At 35.1% G+C, this 22,253-nt stretch overlaps 1 protein-coding gene across 1 annotated transcript; it reads left to right on the top strand.

Annotated features, from left to right (window-relative positions):
* On the top strand, positions 1–19,081 carry DCAF17 (DDB1 and CUL4 associated factor 17; the record flags this gene model as incomplete). The annotated part of the gene is made up of 14 exons (XM_053983151.1): positions 1–249; positions 1,506–1,609; positions 3,492–3,582; positions 4,495–4,637; positions 5,174–5,252; positions 5,400–5,489; positions 7,595–7,702; positions 8,206–8,311; positions 11,731–11,873; positions 13,258–13,367; positions 13,765–13,852; positions 15,402–15,485; positions 16,853–17,008; positions 17,780–19,081. Coding segments are annotated over 14 exons (1,677 nt in total), but the record flags the coding sequence as incomplete, so codon positions are not given.
* Between the last annotated feature and the right edge of the window lie 3,172 nt (positions 19,082–22,253).

The following is a 22,253-nucleotide window of genomic DNA, read 5'->3' as shown; positions in this document are numbered from 1 at the left end:
GGGCCTAGGCCTGCAAGGCTGCACGCCCTGCCGAGAGCGAGCCTGGAGCGGGGGAGAAAGGCGATCCCGCCCCGCGGGCCGAGAATATGCCCGCAGGCGGCCGCCGGCGGGGGCAGGGCCGCTCTCCGGGCGTGCGGCGTGCACAACGTGTGCCGCCTCCTCACCCGCAGGGCCCACGGCTTCTACGCCAGAGATGCTGGTGTCGCCCACAGGAAGAACCTGGGACTCCTCCGAAGGATCATGTGTCAGGTAATCGGCTGCCTTTCGGCGCTGGCTGCAGCCCCGCGGGTTCGGGCTTTCAGCCGGGGGACTGAGTGTCCACTCAGCCCGGGTGTTCGAGAGGTCCCGGTCACGCTGGAGAACAAGTCTGGGGAGAAAAAAGGTGCAGTTTTGATGAAGTTAAAATTATTTCACAAGGTTCAGACCTAGAAATGTAGAGAAGATTGTGCTGGGCAAAAACTGCAAAGGCACTTGTGTATCTAATAATTGTGTTAGAAATAAGCTTTTATGAGATTTTATATCACCTATTTCCCTAAGGTGGCTTCATATTTAATACCAATCTTAAATTCTTAGTGCTTCATGTTGAATTTGAAAGGAGTTCGCATAATAAGATAATTGGCAGAGATTTTCAGGTAAATATAACCCCAGTTCTCAGTGAAACTGATGTTACAGAAAAAATAGGAATTAAAGTGAACTATTTTTTTCTTTTTTTTAGTCAAAACAATTACTGTTCCCATACAGTAGTTGATGGAAATACATTAAAAAAGAATGTGGAAGTGAATTGGCAGTTATATTAAAAATACATTTATTGTAATAAACATAGATTCAGTTTCATTGAAATTGCATTTATACAGCTGAAGTGTCTGCTTATATAACTAGATCAATAGGCATGCAATGTTTACTGAAATAAAAATAAGTACGTTTGACTTACACTTCTGTTTTGTAAGACTGGAACCTTTTTAATGGCATAGAGCTCCTGATATCTCAAATGCATGCAAGAAACTTTAATGTGAGCAGTTTATTTCATTAACGTTTTGGGTGCTTATTGCAAATAACGGTAAATAGATTTTTCTACCTTTCACACCAAACACCACCAGCAGAATGGAATTAAGTGTTCAATAAATCAAACTAATTACATATAAAAGAATTCTCTGCATAATTAATCTGGGGAGTTTAGTCCTTGACTTCAAAAGTCATTATGGAAGTTTAGTTGCCAGTTTTAATATAGGTAAGATAATGACAAAATATTCCTTACCCCTGCTGTAAGGAATAGCTGTCCATAATAGCTAATTAAAAATACTTTAATTTGGTCTTTAAAAAAGACAAATTTTCTTATAAAAGGTCTGTTAATTTTATTTCTAAAAACCAAGTAATATTCTTTCTTGTGTATTCAGTAGTAGAGTTTTAATTAAAGTAAGGTATTAAGCTGCAGGAGCCAAATAAAATATTTTCAGAAGCAAAGTTTGTTAGAAACAGCCATCACTGTTAAAATTATTGTGTTTCAGGAAAGTACTAAATTCAAGAATGTTTGGACAACTCATTCTGCATCTCCTATTGCATATGAAAGAGGAAGAATTTACATGGACAATTACCAATGCTGTATTACCAGGTAATAAATTTGCAATTATGAGGTACTGACTTAGATTTGAGACTGATTCTGTGTTATATTGCTAACTTTACTCATAGCTGCTGTGAATTAAATGGAGTTTACTTGGCAACAAAAAATAAGCAGGTGATAAATCTTTGGTTTACAATCTCTGAATTACATTTAGATGCTGTTGTATTTTAATGTGACACCTACTTTGGTAAAAGAAAGCCTGATCTTTCTGGTGCAGTATAACCTCAGCTTTCAGAGCAGGAATGGAAGATTAACACAATTTTCTAGTCTTGCACTAAAAAGCCAAATGAACAGTAGTTCTTTGTAGTCTGGCAACTAGCACTGTGCTAAAGAGTGTGTCACAGAATCAGCCTATGTAACAAGTTCAGTACTATGTGAATTCTGTATAAAATAAGTAAATTATTTTTCATGTAAAAGTACAGCTTGCAGTACGTGCTAATTTTTGCAAATGTATTTTGGAGATCAATTCTCTGATCTAATATATTCTGTTCCATGATCAGTTGCAGAGACACAGGTTAGGAGGCAGCACCTGGTAAGGTAGAGGACAGGAAATCTGTGTGCACCAGCCCTTGTCCTTGCCTGTCCCTACTGTGAGGGAAGTAGCATGGACTTGGAGAACTGCATTGCTGAGGAAGTTGGGGACAGAGCAGTTTTGAGACAGTGGTTTACCCTGACAGACTAGTTTGTATTTTATGTATCATATGACACTGAGAGTCAGTTAAGTTAATCTGTCACCCACAGTTGAGATCTAAATCTGCTTTTATTCCTACATTGTCTGGATGTTTTCAGTACTGGGTTAACCTGTCTAACATCTTTCAGGTTTTTCTTTGTCTCATCCTCTCCCAGAGGACAAAACTATTGTGCACAGTACAAAGCTTTTATTTTGTTGCCTTTATCGCAACCTGGAAATGAAACTCAAGATAATTTTAGTAAGGAGGTAATATAAAAGGGATCTTCAATGAAGGCCTTCAGAGGCAGTTATGGAAAGATGTCCACAAAAGCCCACCCTTACAGGGATGAGTACACATTTATAGGTTTTAGGATATTAGCATAATCGATAAAAAGCTCCAGTTAGGAGGACAAGTGGTGATGTAATTCCACCCCCCAGGTCAAGCCCCTGCTCTGGAGCCCCTTCAGCACTAGTTGTACTTTATCCATGAAAATGTATCTTGAAGAGTTGTTCTCAGCCTTGGTTCCCAGGTAGAACCAAGATAGCACTGGGGCCTCGTACCTCCCAGGGCTTGGAGCTCTGGAATTTGTTTTGTCTTTCTGCCTAGGGAATGGCCATGGAAAAGTACTGGGAAATCTAGCTACTAATACAATAGGTGACAGAGTTACAAATATATGTATGAAGAATACAGGGAATATATGAAAGGGAAAAAGGCAAAACCCAAACGGCATAAATTTTAATTAGTAGAGGGTTTTTTTAAATATCTGAACATGATGCCATGCCTTTGTTGTAAAAGCCAGCATTGGAAGAACCTGAGGGGAAGGTTCCAGGATGATCATTAGTTTTTGAAATATTTAGCTTTCTTCTTAATGTATATCACTAGAGCAGGAATGTTACTATTAAGTTTGTTACTTAAAAAAAAACAACCCAAAACTAAAAGTAAACCTGAAACTAAAAACAAAAAAAGCAACCATACCAAAAGATTTAGAGAAGATTAGCTTTCAAATATTACATTATATTAACTATTATTTATTAGGCCTTATTTTGAGAGCAATTTCAGGTATGTTTACAAAGTAAAAATAAGATGTTTAGGTTTCTGACCTGCCTAAGGAGAAGGCAGGATTTATAAAACTGTATGAAATGACTTGTTGATAGAAAGTAGTCTATAAAACAGACTAATAATTAGCAATCATTTTCCTCTAGCATTGCACAACAGCCAAGACTAATTTATCAAAAGTCAAAGTGTGCCAAGTCTGAAAAAATAGAAGATGCTTTATTATTGGAATGCCCACTGGTAAGATTACTTTTTACTAGAACATTTTTGTGCAAAATACTAAATTAATATATTTTGATGAAACATTAAGAATGGAGTGCTTTTTCTTTCCAAACTATTTTCTCAATGTTTTTATACAGTTAGGTCATTAAGGGTTTGCAACATGTGCCATATTTATATTAACTGAACATTTAGAGGTATACTTCTCTGAATTTCTCAATAATGCATTCAAATGTTTCTTTCATAAGCTTTAGTGGAAGACTTTAAAACCAGTGCTCCTATTCTTATGCAATGAATTCTTAATTCCTTAAAATAAATTCTACTTGTACTTTTCTTTATTTTTTTATCAGCAAGGACAGTAGCTGGGAGTTTTAGTTTTCTTCAGATGTGTTGACATTAAAAAAACCAAAAAGCAGATACACTGGAGGCCCATTGAAGCAACCCTGCTGAAAAACTGCTCTACTGTTTCTACCTGATAATTACATAATTCTCTCCTTCACCCAGTGTCAACAGAGCTTAGAAATATTAGCCCTATCCTTGAGGTGCCTAAAACTAAAGCAGTGTAAATACCATTTGTAGCAGTTACTGTTGAGCTATCACTGAATGTCTTTTGAAATACTTAAACAATTTTCTCTTCAAGATTGGTATCAGTTAGATCAATAAAAAGTTAATTTTTACAAGGCAAAGATTTTTTAAAGGGTTCCTTTTCTAGAAAAGTTAACTGTCTTGCAAAAAGTGTGACAGCAATTATTTATGTCGTAGGTAATTATTTGTCATAGACATGAGCTTAGAGATACTGATTTGATTAGCAGGCAGCTTTCCTCCTTTGGTTTTTGAGGAATGTGTATTTACTTTTGTGTTCTTCTGACTGTGTCAAAATGTTTTGTATCCTCCTGATACAAACTTTTTTCTAATAGCCTTTTTTTTATGTAGGGGGAAATGCTACCGAGTCCATCAGATTATAAAGCTTCCCTGATAGTCCTGACAGTGCAGAACTGGCTTCTGCGTCTGTCTGCTGATAGTGGAGAAGTACTGGAAAAAGTGTATCTTGCTGGTTCCTGTTGCAAATTCTTCAGGTATTAAACAACAACTAGGCTTTATATCATTAACAGTCAGTAGTTTATAGTGGAGAAGGAGAGCTTAACATAATTAACACTGATTAGTACTATAAAGGAGAAGGGGAATCGTGTTATTTTAGTACTACCCATGGCTGACAACAGGCTTGTTAATCTAGAGCATTACCTGGAGTACTGTTCCTGCATGCACTTACTTGTAGAAGAATTTCATTTACTTTAGTATTATGGTGTCAAATTTGGTATCAAGTTCCACAAAACCCAGCCTACTATTTATTTGCTTTTCTCTGATAACTTTACAGCCTTTAGTATTGCAATGGCAGCATACCAGGAGAGGACTTTAAGAGCTGAAAAGCAAACCTGATCAAACATACAAACAATATGTTGGAAGTCTGAGCTGTTTTTAATTTGCAAAAGTTCTTCTCCATAGGGTAGCCATATTTCATCTGCTTTGTTATAGTTGATTATATTTTATGTGAAGTAATATATTAATAAATGGTTTTTAAGTGATTAAGACAGGCCTTTCTTCTCACAAACAGGTATCTGAGCTGGGATACTCCTCAAGAGGTAATGATTGTAAAGTCAGCTCAGAATAAGCTCCCTGCAGCAGCACGGCAGGTAAATGTGTTGAAAAACTCATTTTTACAGCATTGATCCAAAAAAAAAAAGACAAGCATAAAGATGGGGACATTATACTTGATTATTATGGAAGAAGATAAAGATGTCTTACCTTTAGTAACTATATTCAGTACTGTTCCTTCCCAGGCAGGAATCCAACAGACTGTATTGTTTTATCTTGCTGTATTCCAAGTTTTGCCTCTTTCATTCATTGGAATGCTGGAAATAAACAAAAAGGTAAGTTAATTTCTTTAATAATATGTAATCTATCATGTAGTTCTGTGATAGCTGTAGTTTGGACACTTATTTCAGAATTTCAGAAGTCATACTTAAAGCTTGTAAAAGCAATTGAAACATTATTTAGCAGCAGTGTTTTTGTGTCTGATAGGGGCATTGAGGCAAATACTCTTAATTCTAATGACCAGAAGAGAAGATACAAATGGATTCTCTTACTGGGTTACTCTTTGACATGCAGCAGGATTTTAGCCTTTTCTTAGAGCAATCATGAGAATTAGGGAACACTAAAGTGTTTGTACACTTTCTTTCACCTCCTTGAAGACAGATGTGCCTCTGACCCAGTCCTAGTAATAGTCTGTGAATTCTATATGCAATTACAAATATTTCACACTTTTATTATCACTGTTACTGAATGACAAAAGTAAATATGTCTTGATTTATCAGTCAAGAACAAACAATCTGAGTTCAGTTTCTGACCTATAAGTAAATGTATATACTTAGAAAGAAACTTTGAGCCACATTGTAATTTTTACTGTTCTGTTTTAAGGCTCTGGATACAACTTACACATGAAACAGTACAAACATGGAAACTATGTCTGTATATGGAAACATGAAACAGTACAAACATGGAAACTGTGTCTTTTAGGGTCCAGAGTTACAAGCTGGAGTTTTAGCTGGTGCTAGGTTGGGTTGAGGCTGTAATTGAAATTGGACCTGGCAAGTGAAGGCAAGGGTTTAAACTTTTTCATTTGGGCCCATGAAAGCTTGGGGGTACTGTGTATTGTTCTGTTCAAAATTAGTATTTAGGACTGGAAAAAACATTACCAGTACCAAAGGTATTCTCAATCTGGTTAGGAATGGCATGCCAGATTCATCATGGTCATAGTAGGCAGAACGTGCGTGACAGAGCACTTCTTCAGCTGGGTCCATACCGAGTACTCATTAGAGAAATTGTTAAAACTGTAATGGACAAGGCAGCATTTGGGATGTGAGAATACACCGAGCAGGAGGAGATGCAAGCAGTAAAGGCAGTGCCAGACCTGACACAGATCAGTGGAATGTAACTGTTAGATTGGAGTTGGGGTTAGTGTTACTGCCTAAGGCTGCAGAATGCACCTCATGCATCAGCTTTACTGAGATGGTATACCACAATACATTGTGAGTTCAGAGTGGCTGAGGTCTCAAGGATACAAAGGAGACTTTAGGGTTGGAAGATTATTAGAGTTTGTCTCTAAAAGACACTGAGACCTAAGCTAGCAAATGTATCAAGAAAGAGCCATAAAACTAAATAAAAGGCAAAGTCTTGGGAGAACCAAACAGATCAGAAAATCGCTGGTAGTGTTAAGATGTAGGTGTCTTACAGTTTCTGGGCTTCTTTAGTTTTTTTATTGCTTTTAAGCCTATTTTAACTGGTTTAATTGCTTTTTCACATAGTCAGATAAAAGAAAACTACATTTTCAAGCATATCTCCCTATCAACTTGACATGTTGATATTAATTAAATATTAAGAATTAATTTGTGGGGTTAGCTCAGTGATGTGTTAAGCAGTGGCACAAATTAATAGTGCATAATTATTTAAAAAGATACGACAACTGCTCATGTATATATTTAATTTGGATTCAGAGAGAACCCTGTACTCTGTGACAGCTGGCTAATGTAGTTTTAGTACAGCTGTATGCAGTCATTGAGTTGTGATTAGACTAGTATTTTACACTGGGGATGAAAAAAGAACAGAAGATCTGAAATCAGGACTTTTAGATCAAGTTGCTAGTTTTGCTAACGTGGGATGCTGAATAATATAATCTACTCATGTATGATAATAACTGGGTAGCATGATATGAAGATATACTGAGAACTGATTAGAGCATGAATCTGCTTGCAGAATATGACTAATGTAACATCAGGTGTTACTGCAGTGTCATGGATTAAAGAAACTCAGCAGAACAGATGAGTTACAGAAAACTTGGAACTTAAACACTGATCATAGGGTTTGGTCAATGAAAAAAAAAAGTTAATGCAAAATTAAGGACATAATGTCAGTTATTTGTGTTTTCTCTCAATTATTTCTTCTCAAATAGAATATGTTTTGCTTCATTTTATTCCAGATTTTTGGTAATAGTGTGACAGATGTTGCTGTTTCCAATGGAATCCTGATTGTAATGTATAGCATGGGTCTGGTCAGACTCTATAACTTCAAGGCCATTTTGGAACAGGTAATGAAATAAAAAGTTTTCATACAGTCTATACTATTTTTGGGTAACAAGTCATAAATATTCATGTACTCTGTGTAAGTACACGGGGTATGTAGGTTCCTGCCTAGATCTATTTACAGTCAGAAGATAAAAATGGACACACTATCAGAAAAATTACTCGCAACAGTTACAGGTGGCAAAACATAAGAGATACAGGGTCAGACAGGCTCTTCTGGGGAGTTGTGTAAATGTTACACCAGATGTGCTTCTCTCTACACACCTAGTCTGTAGTTAGAGATGATTGTTAAGGCCAGAAACTGGTGGGCATGGGGAAATTTGATCTCAAACAGAACTGCAGTTAGACATAAGAGTTTATATCCTTCCAATCAAAAATCAAACATTAATTCAAAAATAAGACCTCAAGCAGTATTTAACAAGACAAAGAATGCAGTAGTAACAGAGAGTAAAACTAATCAGCAAGTAAATATTTATCTGTAAAGCTAAATTGTTCTGTGTTATTTTAGTTCATGGAACAACCATTTGATCTGGGACAAGAATTCAACTGGAATGGTCAGGTGGGAGTTGTAGGAAAGTATCCATTTGGTCTTCCATGTAACATTAAAATAACAGGTAATTATGGTCTTTATATTGGCTTGACTGTGGCTTTTATGGATTGATTGTGGCTTATTTCACACTAAGAAAAAATATTAAAACTACTGTGCTCATATTGTGCTGTAGCTGTATTTCTGGATTTACATTGTAGTAAAATGCACTTTGCTTTACTTCTAATTACAGTAATAATTATATAGGACACACCAAGAAAACTGTTAGAGCAACTAAGCTATCTGAAAAACTTTATAATCAATGCATTAAATGGAAACCTCGTTCTTTATTTCTGAGATGCAATTGCTCTTGAGAAAGAGGAAGGACTAGGATATCTGTTAGTAGCACCCAGAAACAGAATATGGTATGTAAGCAAAAGATGTGAGAACATTAACTTGCAGAGGAAATTCAAAGAGACTGAATACAGTTTGTCTGACTTGCATTTTGATATTCTGAGATGTCAGAAATGTGCCGATTTCAGTAAAATGAATTCCTGAGAAGAGAACAAATTACTAAAAACAATTCTAATGCCTCAAATCATTAATTTATAAATGTTCTGCATTATGTAATGACTTTTTTCTCTAAAAGCAAACAGTGACTTCTGTTGGTGCCCTTGAGAATTTGTGCTAAGAATCTTAATGAATGACCAAAGCCTGAGACTTCTTTTGAAATTTCTTTTCTTGCTTTAAAAATACATTCTCACAAGCCTACACTTGAGGCAAAAAAAAAAAAAGCTTTCACAAATATCAAAGAATTCATGCATTTATTTATTTAATTTTGAATGTTTCTGTATTAAATGTTTTTTTCAGGTGATTGTCCACATAAAAAATGTCTTTTTTTTTTTTTAGAGTGTCAGATAACAAGAGATCCAGATTTATCAATCCAGATTTATATAAAAATGAGGGAGTACACAAAGATAAAATACAGACTTATATAGTGACATTATAATGCAATTTTTTATCAAAACAAAGCAACAGGCTGCTATATTTGATGTCTCAGCTTTTGCAAAGGGAAATCTTCCCCCATTTTTCTCTCCATCTCAATCTGTGAAACCACCATTTAATGTTAGGGACCTGTGGAAAACCTGCTGTGGGAACTTTAATAGGAAGATTTGATCTCATGGCTTATAGATCATTGTAGTTTTTTGTTTTGAGATTTAAAACTAGTGTACTTTTTGATCTTTAATCATATTCAGGAATTCGTGGTTAGGAAGTTTTGAACCCATGACATACATTTTTTGTGCTTGCTTTTTGCAAATAGTTTCATTCCTGTGGCTTTTGAGTTGTTTTCTTTCAAGAATAGATGGGCAAATGCTTCAGTGGGCAAGATCTTAGCAGGTTCAGAGTGCAGGCTTGTATTTACTATAATTTAACTGTGTGTAGTCTTCTTTCTTACTTAAGTCCTAGCCTCCCTACAGAAATTGCATGAAGGGATGAGCATTATTACAGTACTGTTTTTATGGTGTGAGGTACCCAAAAGGAAATGTATAGAGATCAAAACTTACAGTCTAAGATGTACTATGCTACAGCTCTTAACTGGTGAGGAATTGATTTTGGTCATAGTGTATGATTTTCTGAACGGCCCAGAACTTAAAACTGTAGTTTGATTTATTGTTATCTGATGCAGTAATTTCAGAAAAAAAAAAAAAAAAAAACCAAGAGAAGGATACTTTGTAAAAACATCTTCCTGTTGTTATTTCTTTGGTTTTATTTGCATGTAGAACACTTGTCCGTGCTGCCAGGAACAGCTTTGTTTAGATAAGTTTTCAGAGTTTAAAGTAAGTGAACAAAGAAGCTCAACTGGAGATTGAAAACTGGCAAGACTTGGCAAAGGACTTGCAAACAATAAAACAGGAGGTGTTAAGCAACAAGAGCAAGTGACATACAAGCGGGAATGACGGAGCTGAGGCAGCAGAATCACATTATCACAGTGGTTTAGGTGGCTATGATCTTGCAAATCTTTGCTAAATGAACATAAAAGGAAAGGCATATTTTATAAGCAGCTTCTATTACTCAGTATTGATACACTATTGAGATACATCAAATTGTATCATTTAGTCCATCTACCAGAATTTTTGAGGGACCTTGATATATAAACTTTATTTTAAAAGTTGTTTGGGTAAAATGTCACGGGTTTTCTTAACTCATTTTTCATTTTCTGACGGATTTTAGTATCAGTAGGTCCTTTGCTTATGCTTTCATCTTCAACATTCTCTACATTTCCGGCAGATGCATGAGTTTGTTTTAACATATAGTTTGTTATCTCTTGCACAGAATCTCCCATTTCCTAAGTGTCACTCCAAAAGGCAAATGGGACACTGCCGCTTTCCAGCTTAGGAAAGACTTCATTTCCATTGGCAGTGAATTAATTCCATTCAATCTAAATGGCTAAATTGATGGAAACATGAACAAAGGAAGAGAGAAGCACTCCATAAACATAATATGTGATGTCATGTGATAGTACCATTGGCATTAGGATAATTATCTAGACAAAGCAAGATAAGAACAAGTCAAAATTTTGATAAGACCTTTGGGACTCAAAGTCCAGATAAGAACCTTGTTCTCCTTGCACTAATTCAGTTTGGGGTTTTGTATTCTACCTGTTTAAATTCCCCTTGTAATTGTACATTTTCTCCACGTTTGGCAGTTTTTTCCCCAGCTTTTCTCTGTCCTGTTAGAAAGACCTGATCTTCAGTCTAAAATTGATTTAGTTATAGCAGCTGTAGAAATTCCTTTAATTTAGCTAGTTGGCAGAAATCGTAAAATTAATTTCATTAAAAATGCCTCTCATTTAGTAAAAAGAAGACTTGTACTAATGCCCTAGTACATCTCAGTAATCCCAATTGAACTGAAAGGAAAACTAGATACCTTTTGCCATTTATTGCAAAAAATTCTATATTTTGATTTATTTTTATGAATTCAGCTACAGATTGCATCCATTGTGGTCCACACTATTTTGTTGTATTACACAAAAGGATCTGAATATTCTATCTTCCTGCATTAATTCTGTTATTTGAGGTTGCTGCTTGCTGTTTCCACTTATTTATCACTGGTTTCCTCAAGAAAATAGTGACCATCTTGATATGGTCTTTGATCTGTTCATGTGTGCATCCTTTCTCAATCAGATGAGCTGGAATATTTTAATTATTTGCTGTATCTTTGCTTGTAAGTCAAAGGTATTAGAAGAGTATTCAGCATTAAGATCTGAGAAGGCAGTAACCGTCCTTCTGAAGGGAGGGAGGGAAGAAGAGGTAACTGCAGATGTGCACCTGGATGCTGGGTGAGGTAGCATAGCTGGCACTGGAAAACAGTTAATAGTCAATGCATTTCTACAAATATTCAAAAGAAGAATTAGTAGCTTTATTGGAATTTAGAATTGTAAGGCTCAATGGAATGAATTATGACTGTTCTGCTACTAATGGTGTTAACATTACCGAATATTTGCAGATACCCCACCTTTGCTATTTGAAGCATCTTCTCTGGAGAATGCATTTCAAATTGGAGGTTACCCTTGGCATTATATCATCACACCCAACAAGAAAAAACATAAAGGAGTCTTCCATATTTGTTCTCTGAAAGACAATGCTTTGGTAATATATTCAGAAAGCAGCTTCTCTGAAATTAATGTGTATTATGTTTGTCTTCATCTCTTACTCTGAGTAGGTTATAATACCTTTGTTTACAGGTGTAGTGCTTTCACAGGCTCACCCCAGTATCAAATTAGCTGTCCCATGGAATCATGTGTAAAATACTTCTGAATCAATACTGCCTCTCATATTTCCTTCATCCCAATACAATAGTAGTGCAGTCAGAGCTACAGAGCACTGTATTCATGACTTAAAAGTTAAGTCTCATTACCTTTTCCCTTGCATGGTAACATCCTAATGCACTTCTGACTAGTCAGCCTACTAAATGCTGACTACAGAATTATTTTAATTTTATGATATTGCAGAATAAATGTCCTTAATGTTTGTAGTTTATCTTTGACTTGTACCTTTCTCTCCCTAAAAAGATTTGATTGTTCATTTTAATCTCCTTCTCTCTCTAGAAAGGTTTTATTAGTTAGTTTAATCTGTTCCTAATTATTTTTGTTTATGTACTATTCATCATATGAATACTATTTTGTATAAGCTCTCCATCCCAGCTTTTATTTTGAATGTGGAATTGACCTGAAGATCATTCTGCATTTTAAGCAACTTCTGAGCCTGTTAAAGAGTTTCTTGACTAAAGAAGTCTCATCTGTAAATGTCCTTATCTCCTTTGCTTGCCTGATCAATTATTTCCCTCCTTATTTTCAAAACAGATGTTTCACAATTGTAGCTGAGGATTAATTTTGATTCAAATGAACTTGCAGAATCCTTCCTCATCTTTTTTTTTTTTTTTCTATGTGGGTTCATATATTTGGCAATTTAAATGATTGATATCAGCTAAATTTAATAAGAGAAAGCCACTGCCAAAATCCCAATATTTTGACTGGCTTGCATCTGATTGCTGAAATCACAAGGTATTCCAGGCTTACATGCTCCACAAATAATTTGCACTAAAGAGGCTAAGCCTGAGGTTTGAAGCTGAAGTTAAACTCTGTGCTAATGTTTATCGCATGTCTTGGCACATGCTGTGTCTTGGATACTCAAATAGCTGGAATTGTTGAAGTGTTTGCACAGTGTAGGTTAAATCTTCATTCTGCTTAGTTTGATGAGAGATAGGACAATATATAGCTAAGGTACAAGGTTATTGCTTATTGCATATTAAAAATCTCAAAACTACTTCACTGAATATCTTGAGAATTGGAACTAATTTTTTAAATTATTATTGTTGTTGTTTTTATTATTGTTCCACTGCCATCCTTTCTGGTCATGTTTAGGAGCAATACTGAAACAGTGGTACATAGTGAGGAGCTCAGTATTTCCTCTTTAATTAGATCTGTGAGACTTTCAAAATACTAATATTCTAAGCTTTCCTTTTCTTCTTCAGGCAAAAAATGGCATACAGGATATGAAATGCTGTTCACTTGAACCTGACTGGATATATTTTCATCCAGATATGTCAGGTAGAATAATCCACGTGGGACCAAATTTGATAAAGTATGAGCCTTTTTTACTCAAATCTTTGCTTCATGAGAGAAGTTGCGTAACTGCATCAATTTAGTAGTCTGACAATTTGCAGGCCCAAACACTCATCAAACTATAGAAACTAAAAAATCTATTAATTTGTCGGAATCAAACATTCTTCTAGAAACAGGTACAGATTTCTGTGTGATGAATGTGGGCACTAGAGGCCACAGTTTAGATTTTGATATGAAAAATACTCAAGGACCACTGTGTCAAAATTTCACTGATAAACAAAAATTACAAAAATAATTTATTTCTATTTTATTTATTTACCATGTTTTAATGTATTAGATTTTAAAAAAATATATAGAAATGTTGTAGTAAGCAGATTAGAAAACATGACTTACTTTGTAATTTGTTTCTTTTGTAGAGTCTTAAAGCTTAAGGAAGTTAAAAATCATGCAGATCAGATGGAGATTGCAGAAGATTTTACGATTGTAGCCAACAGAGAAAACTGTGTGAGTTTAGTGTCTGAGATCACAATGTGTGATTTTGAGCTATAAACAGGGGGTTTGCACATTTGAGTAATCACTGGGGTTTATGGGCTTTATCCAAAGTTTATTGAAAGACATGCTCTGTCTTTATTGGACTTCAAGCAGTATGGAAAAGAATTTTGGAAACAGTAACACTTTCAGGATAGATTTCTGAAACCTTCAGTCTTTTCTTTAGTTTTCAGTGTTCTTTAAGGTGTGCAGTGTAACCATGTATCATGGATATAAAACATACTTAAAAGATGGTGACAGATTTCATTCAAATGAAGGTACCACCAAGTGATAACTGTGTGCATCTCTGGTGCTCAGGTAAGTTGATAGTACAAATGCTAGAAATGTTTAAAGTCTCTCATAACTTAGGAGTAAGTCTTCATAAGACAACAAAGACACTACATTGCCTCCAAAAGTCTGTCCATTTCCTGGCAATGCACACCTGTCATTCTCCTGTGCCAAGTCTGGCATTTGTCTAACCCTTGGTGAGCCAAACCAGTTCTCTAAAGTAACAGAATAACCTGGCAGAAAAGGTGAGTACTTTCTGCTTGCTTGTTTTGCTGAACTGGAGCAGAACAGGACTGAATCATCAGTGGATCAGAAGAGTGCAGAAAGGTAGAATCAAGTGTGAGAGGATGATTTAAAACTAGTGGTAGAACTGAGCTCTTTAATAACCTCAGTTGTTTCATGAAGTCTTTTGTGATATAGAATCACAGAGACAATCTAATGTCAAAAAGGTTAAAGAGCACATGTGAAAAAAATTCTAGGTAGTGCCTGGAACTGTCATTTTGATTCAGGAGACAAGGTTATATCTTACCTAAAAGTAAGTTTTTGTAGTTTGAATACTGTAAAATGTACAAATTTGTGATGCTAATTTTTATGCTTTTCCAGGAAAAAAAGGTTTGTATATTAAAAGTCTTCACAAACTCAAGAACAAAACTTGTATTGAATTAAAAAACTAATCGCCAGGTCATCTAATAATTTGCCATACTGCTTTTTTAGAGTTGGGTAGGCAACTTCTGTTACAGTAAGAAGAAAGAAATATGAGTTCTAATTGTGCCTATGCTGTGCTTATTCCTTTTGACTTCTACTAAGACACCGATAACCTATTTTAAAATATTTCTCATGTTAATGAAGCCCAATGGAAGCAGCCATGGTGGTTTAAGATGCTACTTTTCCCATCTTCTGGAAATAAAATTTTAGGAAAAAAAATCAGTGGTGATTTAGCAGTCTTAATTCTCATTCCAGCATATTATTTCTAGTCACTTCTGTTCAAAAAATTATGGTAGCTGAGAACCTTTGCCACCTCTGTGGGACACCTCTGAATATGGGTAAACAGCAGTAATATCTCAACTGAAGTCACCAAGTTAATGAACTCATAGAGAAAACAGCTGCACCAGGGCTATGCATAGCTAAGAGTAAAACAAGGTCAGAAAGCAAAATACATGGAACAGATACATTGTCAAATCGATAGAAACTACATTGCTCCGAAGTCTAGAGACACTTTTTTTATGTTTCTCCAAAGGTGAACAACAATGTTACTGTAACAGCTTCTGGTCGAGTGGTGAAGAAGCGTTTTGCCTTGCTGGATGATGACCCAGAACAAGAGGTAACTGATGTAGTAAGAGCACTTCATGGATTGTTTTAGTATTTAGTTAGCCAAAAGCCCTTCTTGTTTCAAGTGCAGTGGGTGTAACCATTACCTGTGTATATCCTTGAATTCTTTATTCCTCTTCTCTTTGTCTTCTTCCAGTTGCTTCACATGCTGTTTATCATCTTTTCTCCTTGGTCAACATTTGAGCTTTGTATTTTTTCTTTTTTTCAAGATCTAATCTTATGCCCCATGATATCATAATTCCATGTGACTTCAATGGCACAGAAAAGATATGTTAATGTGACAAACCATTACTATTTTGTCCATTTGAATATCTACTTTGAACATTTCTTATAAAGTATTTTATGAAATGAAAGAAACTTTTTCATTGCCACTGCTTTAGGATCCTATTTTCTTTTTTATAGTATCTCTAAAGTTTATTTTTCTCTCCCAGTTACTTTGATTGGATTGTAGGATAAGGTATTTAACACTTTTCCTTTAAGTAACTGCTTCTTGAGATTGAAAACACCACTGGAGTCTTAAAAGGTTATGAAAAATATTTTTTAGTTCTCTGTCTAGAGCTGGATCTTATGTAATTGACATAAGCACAACAGGTAAAATTCATCAGTTTCTGGCAGGCACTACTATTCTTTATTCTGAGGAAATAGATTTTACTATGGCAAAAATACAGCACAGTCCAGTATAACCCTTAAGGGTCTGCAGTTTATTTCTATTCACTTTTTCTTTTAACCATAATAAAAGTAATTACACACTATTTTTTTCCTGCTGTTACACTTTACTTGTGATTCCAGTAAATGTTTTTATATTATGGAAGAAAAGGACTGGCTTGATTTTAGAGTATATCACAGTGAGATAAAGGCAATTAAGGTTGTTCACAATCTTCAAATTTTGATGTCAGCTCTTCACTGACATATAATCTGTGGAGCAATAGAGAGATCTGAACAGAACATACAGATATTCATGGAATTACTCTAATGTACCCATTCCCTCAAAACCAGTGATGATTTAAAGCTACACTGCATATTAACATCTCTAAATATACTTCTTTGGCCACTTTAGAAGTACTTCTGTTTCTTATATGCTACATATAAAATACATGTACTTGCACATTAGGATTTTTCAGAACATCACTTCCTTTTCTCCTGCTTAAGAAATTTTGCTGAAATACCCTGACAACTCTTGTTTCGGAAAATGCCTGTTGGGTACCAGGCTCCCAAAGTTTTCTTTCAGATGAGAAGACTTAAGAACTAGAATTTGCCCAATACTGCTTTCACATGAAGAAAAAATAGCTATGCAATTTAAGTAGAGGGGAATGTGAATTTGTGTTTGATTTGTAAACTTGAGGTTTTGTTTTTCCTAAGACATTCAAAATTGTGGACTATGAAGATGAATTGGATTTATTATCCACTGTGGCAGTTACTCAGATAGGAGCTGATGGAAGAGCTCACCTTGACTTTCATTGCAATGAACATGGGATTCTACTTAAGAGTATTCCATTAAAGGAGTCCTGGGATGTGGTGAGGAAAATTCTTGTCTTTTGTTCCCACTGTCTCTTCCCGATACTCATTCACATACCACTTCTGTTCAGATTCCCAGCAGATATATAAGTAGTGTTGCAAAGGGATGAGATCTGCATAAAATAATAATTACAACTCAAAAATGTTAAATACTCCATCAGACAGTAGTTAATTTACCTGAAAATCTCCATTATTTGAAATAATGTTTTTTTTGTTGTTGGTTGATTTGTTTGGGTTTTTTTTACGTTGGGGTAAGGGTTGTCTTTAATGTATTTCTGAAGTATTTATCAACTTAAATACTCCATGGCTAGTTATGTCAGACTAACTTTTCAACTTGTGGAGAGTCTCCCTAGCTTAACTTGAAGTACTCATACATAAAATGAAGCATGGACCTCACTGTATATATATTTGGGAAGATGGAATAGGCTGTTCATACAATCTAAGTTTAGGTGGACATCCAACTTAGATGGTCTGAAATTTTCAGCACTGTTACACCTCTTTTATCATTGACTGCATAGGCAGTCATCTTGTGATCTTAAATTGGATGCTCTGAACTTAGATTCCTAAAATTGAGATATGAGAAACCTCTCAAAGTTATAAAATTCTGTCCTTTATCTGGAAGAGTAATCTCTGTGTATCCACACATAATTTCTGCCAGGTCATGGAGTTCACCACTGTTAAATATTTTTTGTTCCTCATGGAAAATGATATGGATATTAGCAAGTTGTGGAATAGACACTGCAATCTGAACCTTTTTTTTTTTCATTTCAGACTTACAGTCACGAAGTTTACTTTGACAAAGACCTCGTATTACATATAGAACAAAAGCCTAATAGGAGATTCAGTTGTTATGTTTACCAAATGGTATGTGATACTGCAAGAGATGATGATTCTTAATGCTATACAAAAAAAGAGACAGTGTTTAGTAAAAAAAGGAGGGAGAACTTTTGTATATATTTAAGCCATAAACACCAGCTACAGAGACTTCTGGATGCTATTTAAGGATACTGCAAGAGATGATGATTCTTGATGCTATAAAATAAACCAGAAAGTGTTTTGTAAAAAAAGGAGGGAGAACTTTTGTATATATTTAAGCCATAAACACCAGCTACACAGACTTTTGGATGCTATTTAAAGCCTCCATACATAGTAGTCAACGACTGTTTTTCTGGCTGAATTTAATCTTAACATTTTGTACTATTAGATAAGGTCTTGTTTCCGTTTTTCTTTGTGACACTGTACACTTGCCTGTAGTTTATCATTGCTTTTCATGTATTCACCAGCTCATCATTAATGCTAGATGCAGCATTTTATTGCTTCTCTTCAGCAGTAGAATTGAAATATTGGACATCAAAGAGAAAGATGTGGACTTACTTATTATCTACCATCTGCTATGATCTGTCTTACATAGTTTTACCTATGCAACTCTGATGATGCCTTAAGAGGCTACCTAAAACAGAGGCTAGACAGTGTTAAAGGAATAAAGTGAGTATTTATAAAAAGGCCTTCAAAGGATACACCTTGGGCAGTACAAGAGCCCAGGTGTGGCTCCACCCAAGATGGATGATGGGTCACATGTTATCACACTTTTCTAAGTTTTGATCCATTTACATACTGGGGTTAATTGTCCAATTACAGCTTCAGGTTATGAAGTCTCATCCTCTCAGATTGCTCTCCTTAATTCGCTGTTGTTTATACTTTTTGGGCCTGAAGCTGCAACGGTGTCCTTGGTTCTTGGGCTGGAAAAGGATTGTTTTGTCTAACGAAACTGTGAAGAGAACTTGCTAACACTTTATATGAAGTTCAGAGTTATTTACTAATGCAGTACAGAATCTGGAAAATATGAAAGCTAAACCTTAAGGCATCACTAATACAAACTGTTAATTAATCAAAGTATGTAAAACTATCTAGGATAAATTTTGTATGTAGTATGAAAATTGTAGTGTTACCATTAAACCACTTAGACAAAATCTTTCTCTTGGTTTTGTGTGAGAAATAAAATCACTCAGGTTTGCTGGTTGTGTATGTCTTGGGTTTAAAGAGAAATATTAATAAATTATGTATTTTACTGTATTTTTAATACATTGTATATGTTTTTACATATAAATATCTATCCAAGCAATTCTCTGCCTGACCCTGTTAAGGTTCAGGAGTTGTTCAGTGTGGGCCAAAGCTGGGAGTTTTTGCTCACACTGTAACACTCTTGTTACTGTGTGCAGCCTGCTTGATACATTGGAGTTCTATATTCAGAATCTGCAGAATGAAAGCTTTCATTTTAAATTAAAAAACACCCACAAGAACAAAACACAGGCTGTAGACTTCATGGTGATAAAGATGGTCTCAGGAGTATAGTTCATCAAAACAAAACTTACTACCATCACTGTCATCATAAGCATGGTAACTCTAAGTGCAAATATTTATTTTTGCTCTGGGCTTTATTAATTAAGTTGGATCATTCTAGATAATGTGAAGAGCTCTAGAAAAATCATAAAGATTTTCTACTGTGAGCTTTTAAAGAAAGTTTAATGCAAAAGGAAAAGTGAATTACAATTGTGGAAAGAAAAAACAACACAGAAAGGACATTTAAAAAGATCATGAAACAACAGTAGAAATTAAGGGCAGCAGCAACACCCAACTTGCACCTTATTTTCCATAAGTTTTCAGTTTGGTTCCAGGAAAGAACACCTGTCCATTACCTGCTATTTTATAAGTAACTATATAAGCAATGTATGAAGGTGAAAACTAATATGAAGCTGTACTCATAAGACAGAAGACCCAACTTTTAAGCGGATACTTAAATTTTCTGCTGGTTGCTGTTTGGCTTTTTGAAGCAGTTCCTCCCAGAGAAAGACATTGAAACTTCATCATTTATTAAATACTGTTCATGTGAACAGTCATGAAGACAAGCCGTAGCTTTCAGGAGTTCGCTCTGCGTCCTAGTGGCTAATTTTTACGCAATGGCAGACTTACAAAGTGAGAGTCAGCTAAATCTATAAATGCACATCAGGGGTTTTGGTTTTGTTTTTTTGTTTTGGTTTTGTTTTTTGTTTTGGGTTTGGGTTTTTTTTTGTGTTTTGTTTTGTTTTTGTTTTTTTTTTTTTTTTAATGCAGCAATTTGTAATGACCAAAAGCAGCCCAGACTTTGATGAAGATTGGGTCTTGTATAAGAAATTCTATCACTCTAAATGCACACTGTGTTGCTGTGCTACAGATAATGGCAGATACTCCATCTTGGCAGGTCCCACATAGACATTTTAATTCGGAAACAGAAGAGGTTTCTGTTTACTTTAAAACACCTTGAAAGCTATTTGAGAATAGAGAATCCCAAACAACTAGCCCTAAACACTTCTGAGTATCTTGGCACCCTACTTACAGTCTGGAACACACTAAATAAGCAGAATCATTAAATGCTTATGGTTTGTGCTTTTCAAGCTGTGAGTTACCTTCTGTTCTTATGCAGGGACCCAGAAAATTCTAAAAATAAACTTGTGTTTAAATGGGAGGAAAATGCTGACCACAAACCAGTAGTTTTTAAACTGTTTAAAATAACTGTATCTACACCAAATGCAAATACCCAGATGCTTGGTGGTAGCCTACCTGAATTTACTGCTTTTACTTCAAGTTAAAGTTCTAAACAAAACTCAGCCACCAGAGAAAAAAGTAGTGCTTTACTTTGCCAGGAAATTTTATATGCAAACATTTTTTAGTCACTGTTGCCGGCAGGGTTGTACTGTTGTGTCAAGTTGATATTAAATGTGAATTAATGCATTAGATTAATTAGAGTAAGAGAAGACAAAAATTTTCTTCACTTCTCATAGGCAGTATCTAACTCTTTTATGATCAGGAAACCCATTTACTGATAGGTTTTTATTTTACAAAAATCAGACTAAGGAACTGTTAGCATGAGTACTCGTACTTCCTGTGATTTTCAGGGCATGCTTAGCACTCGTGCCGTGGTTTCCAGAGGAGGCAGATAAAGTCTCAATTAATTACATCAAATGCAGTTTCAAGTGCATCCTTTAACAGATCAAACCTGAAAGGCTTATGGCCTGTGCTGCCATTATTCTCACTAGCACTAGATGACCAAGGGAAAAAGATTATATATACATATGCAGAGAGATGTAAATATACAAGTGAACTCTTAATGTGAGGAAATACTCAAATGTGTATTTCACACATAGAGTTGAAGGGATCTTGGCAAATTTGCCAGCATTCACAATTAAGTAACTTCACCCAAACTTTCTGTATTTTCAGTGTGGAAAAATGTTTCTTTCTTCCTTCTTTTTTTTTTTTTTTTTTCTTTTCTGGATATGTCCAAGTACTTTAACAGCACAATTTCTTTTCCATTTTAGTCTCATTTTGTCTTTTTTTTATCTCTTATTATTGAGAAAAATGCTTTTCCTATTATTTAACAGTAACTGAAGACCGCCAAAAATTCAACAGCAAGAATTTTTTTCCTTATGGAACTGTAACAGCTATCCCACAAGATGGAACAGCGAATAAATTAATTTTGTTCCCAGTTATAATAAAGATTGTTTAAAGGAATACCTGCTAGAAAGGACACCTATGTAGAGTGGCATGTAATCCAAGTGCTTTCTGAAAGAACAGTTGTGAGGAACTGCTGTTTGTTGCTTAAAGCAGGGTCTCTAAGCACTCTGCCTACAAAAAGCAAAATGTTGGTCTAGTAATTAAAAAGGTGAATTCCTGTTGGATTTCACCAAAGGTTGTTTGAAACAAACTTTCTGCTGTTGCCAGAATGAACAAATCCTAAATGGTAAGTGCAAAAAAGGACTGAACTACAAAAGAATATATAGAACACCAACTGAGTTCTTTGCTAACTGACAAGTATTACTACACTGCAAAACCTTTAAAGAGCTTATTTCTTCTGGACTTGATCTGATATGTCTGTAGCAATGCCTCACCAATAATAACTGAATTGTATCAACAATTCAGAAAGGAACACTTGAAGCTCTCTGGTTGCTAAACCTGACATTTCTATAACTATAGTATTTATTTCTGCTTTACTGAAATTACAAAATGATGACCAAAATCTTCAGGTTATTGTGTTCTTATAAAATATAGAAATAATTAGAAAGAATATAGAAAATAATTTTATGTCAGTGCATTCAAATATTTATAGATTTAATAAAGTAGTCAAAGTGCTTGCTTTGGCTAATAAAAGATTAACACCTGCAAAAATAGATTGCTTTTTTGGGGGGTTGATTTTTTTCATAAAAGGAACTAG

This window comes from Vidua macroura, chromosome 7 (genome assembly GCF_024509145.1).
Source record: "Vidua macroura isolate BioBank_ID:100142 chromosome 7, ASM2450914v1, whole genome shotgun sequence".
NCBI lineage: Eukaryota > Metazoa > Chordata > Aves > Passeriformes > Viduidae > Vidua > Vidua macroura.
Note: the sequence above shows the minus strand (reverse complement) of the source record. Positions and strands in the feature narration are given on the sequence as shown.